General features: G+C 34.8%; 1 protein-coding gene across 1 annotated transcript in view; it reads left to right on the top strand.

The window, feature by feature from the left end:
• The first annotated feature begins 4,550 nt into the window (after positions 1 to 4,550).
• Positions 4,551 to 7,004, top strand: part of TMCC1 (transmembrane and coiled-coil domain family 1) — a 172,738-nt gene continuing 170,284 nt past the window's right edge. Inside the window, exon 1 of the mRNA XM_006901041.1 lies at positions 4,551 to 5,246. Coding sequence (XP_006901103.1) covers positions 4,677 to 5,246 — 570 coding nt within the window. The 5' untranslated portion in view covers positions 4,551 to 4,676. The remainder of the gene's footprint in view (positions 5,247 to 7,004) is intronic.

The following is a 7,004-nucleotide window of genomic DNA, read 5'->3' as shown; positions in this document are numbered from 1 at the left end:
TCAGTATTTTATTCAGGATTTTTACATCTATGTTCATGAGAGATATTGGCCTATAGTTTTCTATTTTGGTGGTGTCCTTTCCTGGCTTTGGTATCAAGGATATGTTTGCTTCATAGAATAAGTCTGGGAGAATTCCATGTTTTTCTATTTTCTGAAATAATTTATGTAGAATTGGTGACAGTTCTTCTCTGAATGATAAAATTGGCTTGTAAAACCATCTGGTCCAGGGCTTTTTTTTGGTTGGAAGTTGTAGTATTACCTTTTCAAGTTCTTCTTTTGTAATGGGTTAATTTGTTTTTTTTTATATTGCTGGTCATATGGTAGATCCTGGAAAAAAAATCTTGCTTAGTTAAATAACTTCTCTGAGAATGCCTTTTGAAGTTCTTTCCCAGGAAAATTTTAATTTCATTGTATCTTTATTCTCATTTGTAGTACATGGGGAGTATAATTTTTAGGATTGCCTATTAATACAAAATTTTAGCTATAAAACAGGAAGAAACTTGAAAAATATTTGCTTATAAAACTGTTCTCTTAATGTATTTGTTTTGCATTTCGTGTTACTTTAAGGTTAGAAATAATAGAATGTCTATTCTATGTCATTATAGTGTTAAAATCTTCATTGCTACTAATGGCATATGCCACTTTTTAAAGGTGCTAACAAGTTAGTAATTCTTTTTCAGAAGTTCCTTTGTTCTTAATTGCAGTTTTCCTTCATTACATTTTTAATAATTAAAATAGATACATATTAAAAAATGCAAGAAAAAATTACCCTAATCCTGACAGTGAGAGAGAGGCATGATTTATATTTGTTGCATATATTTTTAAATTTTTCTTCTTAGAAATATATTTTCCCTTCTAAATTTCTCACCTTTTATTTCATAACATTTGCTTTTCAGTTTCTTCTGAAAGGATCCTATAAGTCTTACGAGGGCTTGAGGAAGAGTAATGAAGGCAAGTACACAACCTTGTAGTTAGAAATTAACTTTGTGACAAAACCAGAAGGTTTTGGTCACCACACCTATCATTTAAACTTAAAAAGAGAAGAACTTTACACACTAAAATAAAAGAAAGTAAAATTTGTTTCCCAAACTAATGTATTTTCCTCTAATGATTTCTTAAGTATTGTTCAATTATTTTTTAATTATGGTATTTAAAAATAGTTAATATTGCTATTTAATATTTTGTAACTACTGGTTTATACTTTTATAAAGTATCATGAAAGCAATTTTTGTTTTATATTTACAAAGAATACTTGCAATCTTATAATCTTTAATACTTAAAAAAAGAAGGATATTAATTTGTGTATATAATTTGTAATGGTTTTGTAGAGTACCCTCTAAAACATGTGACAGATTTTTTAAAATGTAAGTTTTTTCCCTTTATTTCTAGCATTGATGCCGAGAAACTTATTTTCCAAGTTTCCAAGTATATTTTTGATAGATCTGTAAAAGTAATTATTCAGAATTAGGAGGATATAAAAAATTTGTCGAATTACCTCTAGATGGCTGACTTTCCATTCTCTCAAGCCTTGTTTTCCTTTTCCACACTGTTTTGTTATAGAGAAGCTGAGTGAATCAGAGGGAAGTCAACATTTCCTTCATATAGCACATGTTTGGCTTTGTAGTTGAATTTGTTTGTGTAAAACTGAGCATGTCAGTATAGGTTGTTGGGAAAATTTTATCAATTGAGCAAGAGTTCCCATTTTTTTGAGTTTTATTATCTTACAGAAGAAATTAAGAAGGTCCTAAAAATTGTATATGAATTTTCTTACTTTATAGTTTCATAGAGTTAATTATCACAGCATTCCAGCTTCCATTATTTCTTTTTGCACAACATTGGTATTAGATATTGACATATATTAAAATATAAGCTTAAAAGATTTTCTGTTAGCCTACAGAAAATTTTATCCTCAAAACTTAAAGACTTTTTGGTGCTGATACCACAGTAGTTATAGAGATGATAGCTGTAAGTGTAAATTAACACTTAAATTTGGTATGAATTGCATTTTATAACTAGTGCAGACGTTTTTTTTTGCTTATTTAGAGATTTTTATAAGGATATTTAGAGTACATTTTTATTTCTTTAGAGGTCCGTGATTTATGAACTTAAGTTAATTGATATGATTAAGGCAAATCTTTAGAAATCCTAGAATTTATTACACTCTTATTTTTTGCAGCTCTGAAGACAGCATATACAACCCTTGATTCAGAAATTGATATACCCTATTTAGTTAGGTATGCCTAAAAATTTTGACATTTGCTTGTAATCAATCTTTTTAGAATTATTGGGAAAGAAATAACATAAATATTAGTGAAATTTTAAATTAATTGACATTTAAAATATACCATACTCTTCATTTATTTTTAATGAGAAGCCGCTTGCTTAGGTAATAACACTGCCTAGAGAAACAGATTGCTAAGAATAAATTCTTGAAACTTTCTATATGAAAGAAGTACATCTGAAAACCCAGTTAATGTTGACATTGTTTCTTTATTCATGAGATGCTTTAATGTCATGGAATAAACGTATAAATTTTTATTCTAATATCAACAAAAGAAGTTCTGTTGTCTAGATAATACAATATGAAGTAGAAGGGGAAATGAACTACTTTATTGTTATCAACTTGTTGCTGTTACTTCTTCTAATCATTTCTGTCACTACCTTCAAGAAGAGCTTGGCTAATATATCCTGCTACTGGATTACTATATCTTGGTTACATAGCCAGTTTACTCTTTGGAGCTCAGTGCTTTACAAGGGTGGAAATAATTGTGGGGGGAAAACCCCAGCCATGTTATTTTGCCACCTGGTGAGGGAAAATAAAAGATAATGAAACACTATTGACAAAATGTTCACCTATAAACACTAGAAAACTGGCAATCATTACTTTCAGAAGTTAGGCAAGGCAGTGAAGTCAGGAATAGGTGAAATACCATGGTGTGTTTGGCAAGATTTTAGTAAGGACATAGGTAATTGATACTTAAGGGGAGGGAGAGATGGCCTCTCTTCATAGCTGCTTGTCATTTGCTCAGTTTGGGAACAAAAATTTTGTGACATTTAGATAGGAGGAAGGTACCAGTGAGAAATAAATTGTCTCTAACTTGTTTCAATATTTATGTTCCTGAGTCTTGAATAGGTCAGGAGATGGGGAAGTAGACATGGGATAATATATTCGGTAAAGCCACAATGCCAGGAACTGTGTATTTGGATATAAAAAGGTTTTCTGAGAGTTGTCAGCAGGAAGCAAACTCTTCCTCTAAACTTTAGTAGCTTTGAGTTCATAGTGAATTCTTAGATTTAACCAATCTTTGACTACTAGGTTGTTGGTTAGTGGCAAGGAGTCCACATATCCAAGAAGAAGACCACTATAATATTTCATTGGTATTATGACAGTTGTTTGAGATACTTAACAATATATGAAGTTAGTTTTTAAACCCTATAAACAACAATAACAAAAAAAGGAAAACTATTGAAGTAAAGACCTTGTATGCCAGTATTTTGTCCTACATAGCAACTTCCATACCTTAATACTGTTTTGTTTTCTGTAATTGCAGAAGTTAAAAAACCCAAGTCCTTTCTTTTATGAAACATCTCTTTCCCCTTTTTTTGCATATGTGCTCAGTAATTGTGTTGACTATGCATTTATTAGCTTTGACTTCCTTTTAATTTCCTGCACTTAATACTGGTGTGTGATTGCAGTTTGACCATTCTTTTTCTGTTTTTTCATCATACCCAGTTGCTGTGTTAGTTCTTGGCTTTTGAGATTGTGTGGCTACATTGGAAACTTCTGCCAAGGATGAAATATTGAGGAAAGGAATTTCTTTGACTCACTTTTTTTCATAGCTGGTATTGAGCAAAGCTCTAGTGTTTTGAAGTCTAATTCTGTCTGGATCATTTACTCGTATGATGCCAGAAAAGTCATTTGTACTTTTAACAGAAAATTAATCTTGCTATATTTGTATTTGTATTGTCCTCTTGAAAGAGCAAACTTGTAGTTACCTGTGAACTTGATGATGAAAAATGGTAACAAGAAATATCTGTTGTTGTTGGGGTTTTTAAAATTAGAATCCATTACAATTAGATTGAAATAGCCATTTTTCATTATTTTACCTTGCATGTACTTTACTAGGTTTCAACATATGAATAATTACTTTTACTTATAAATGAAAGGAGCTATTGCTTCGTCTAGACTGAACACATTGGATGGTCTATGTGCTCTTGATTTAACTAGCATTGACTGCTCTACTGGCTACAATTATGGTGTTTACTCTTCTAGTATCCAGTTCTTCATATATTGAAACTCCTATGGTAGGAATTTATTTTATTTTAAAACTGCTTTTTGTATTTTCTATTTATTTTCTCTGGACTTTTATCTTGTTCTAGGAAATAATCATTATCCACTATCTAGAAAACTGTCCTTTAAACTTCTGGTTAAAGATTTCTTAATGATAGTACCTATTTGTTGGGCTAGCTGTATATTTTTCTTTGTTGTAACAATGGAATTTCTACATAGATTTATAATACGAGGTTCTTTTTTATTTTTTATACATTAGATAGGCCTGGAGCCTTCGTCTCACAGCTGTGTGTATAGTCACCATTGAAGCAATGCCTACTTAATTTGACAGTCTTGGTGTATTTAAAAAATTCTGAGTTTGCAAATAAGCCTATTAAGTCTACTGATGGAGCCTTCTGGCAGTGAACAGCTATATGAGGACCCTGATCCCGGAGGCAAATCCCAAGATGGAGAAGCCAGAAAGCAGACAGACTCAGAACAAAAGTTGTCTAAAATGACCCACAATGCTTTGGAGAACATTAATGTGATTGGCCAAGGCTTGAAGCATCTCTTCCAGCACCAGCGCAGAAGGTCGTCAGTGTCTCCACATGATGTGCAGCAAATTCAGGCAGATCCAGAGCCTGAAGTGGATTTGGAGAGCCAGAATGTGTGTGCTGACATTGATGGTGTCGCAACCCACCCTACAGCTCTGAATCGAGTCTTGCAGCAGATTCGAGTGCCACCCAAGATGAAACGAGGGACAAGCTTACATAGTAGACGGGGTAAACCAGAAGCCCCAAAGGGAAGTCCCCAGATTAACAGGAAATCTGGCCAGGAGGTGGGAGCTGTTATGCAGTCAGGCCGGCCCCGGTCTTCATCCACAACAGATGCACCTACCAGTTCAGCTATGATGGAAATAGCTTCTGCTGCTGCTGCTGCTGCATGTCTACCAGGCGAGGAGGCAACTGCAGACCGGGTAAGTTTGCTTGATTTTTTTGGCTAATACGTTATCCTCTGTGTCTAGAATTTTCCAGACTCTTTTTAGAGAATTAAAAAGAGGGAGCTGTGATGGCATAGTGGCGAGAAGCTGCACTGCAGTCCTGAAGGCACGCAGTTCAAGTCCATCAGCTGCTTCATGGGAAAAGGATGAGCATTCTCCTCCAGTGCAATTAACTGCCTCTGAAAACCCACTGGAGGGTCAGCTATGGGTCAGTTCTGGCATACAACCACCACCTTAGCAAGCACTTTGAAATGTTGTTGTTGTTGTTGTTATGTGCTATTGAGTTGCTTGCGACTCATAGTGACCCTATGTACAACAGCCCTAAACTCTGCTCAGTCCTGTGCCAGAGACACTCCCATCCTGATTAAGCCAGTCATTGAATCAATCCACCTCATAAAGGGCCTTCCCCTCCTGCGCTGTCCCTCCACCCTCCCAAGCATGATGTCCTTCTCCAAAGACCGGTCTCTCCTTACAACATGTCCAAAGTATGTTAAACAGAGCCTCAGAATCCTTGCCTCCAAGGAGCCACCTGTTTTGACCCTTTCCAGGATGAACCTGTTTGTTTTCCTAGAAGTCCAGTTTTTTGGCTAATAGATGCATTTAATTATATTCCTTAAAATGATACTTCTTTTTTTTTTCCTCTTCCTTTGTTTTATTTTGCCTTTTTTGATCAACAGTCATTTGGTGGCTGGGGTCTCTTCTCTTATTTAAAGCAGTTGAGACCCTGAAGGTGGGCCTTTTTTTTATTTTTTAATTTTATTATTTTTGTGTGCGTGTACTGTCAAATCAGATCTGACTGGTACAGGAGGAGATTGCGCCTCCTTCCCCGGCAGAGCATCTGGTGGATTCGAACCGTGCACCTCTGGGATTGTAGTTGCAGCTTCTTGCCACTAGGCCACCAGAGCTCCCCTAAGGTGGGACTTTTTGAGCAACAATCATTTTAACTTTTTATTAAAACATTGAATGTGCTTCATGGACTCTTTTTGTCCTAAATGGCTCAGTTTTATGGTACTGAGACAAAGAAACTTTATATTTGTTGTTTTTATTTCATACATGGAAATAGCTTTCATGGTTATTTAAACAAAATTCTAGAGTCTGGGTTTTCTTGATACTTGGCGTTGAAATAGACTTATGTTATCATGCACTTTGTCTGCATTCAGTATCCATTTTTGAAGAGCATCTCCATTGTTATATTTTGGTTTTAATGAGCAGGATTGTGTTGGTCTATCTGGAAAGGATAACAAGGATAAACCCAGGAGAAACACCTTTTGTATAACTTTGACTCAACATCTTAGTTATGAGTAGTTGACAAAAAGAAGAAATCTCAGATACATGTGACAAAGTATAGGTAGTGATAATAAGTCTGGCGGGTAAAATTTTTATGGGACCTGGGCGATTGGAGAATTAAAAAGAAAGTATTTTTTCATTCAGATTGTTGTTACCTAGGAATGCCAGAGCTTCTTACTCTTTTTAAGAGACACTGGCTATCTAGAGAAGTCTCTTCATTTTTAGCACATAGTTCCATTGAAAGTAAACATTTTTGTATGTCAGGTCTGTTCAGTAAGTCACCATATAGCAGTCTTTTTGTTCTTTTATGTATTCCCTAAGGGTTGTACATCAGCAGAGAACTGCCAGAAGTCCAGGCTGGGTTTAGAAGGGGTCGTGGTACGAGGGATATTGTAGCTGATGTTAGATGGATCTTAGCTGAAAGCAGAGAATACCAGAAGAATGTCT

The sequence above is a fragment of the Elephantulus edwardii genome, unplaced genomic scaffold (assembly GCF_000299155.1).
Source record: "Elephantulus edwardii isolate Elephantulus edwardi_28Jun2011 unplaced genomic scaffold, EleEdw1.0 scaffold00306, whole genome shotgun sequence".
NCBI classification, from domain to species: Eukaryota; Metazoa; Chordata; class Mammalia; order Macroscelidea; family Macroscelididae; genus Elephantulus; species Elephantulus edwardii.
The sequence above is the reverse complement of the archived record's forward strand: the minus strand, read 5'-3'. Positions and strand labels throughout refer to the sequence as shown.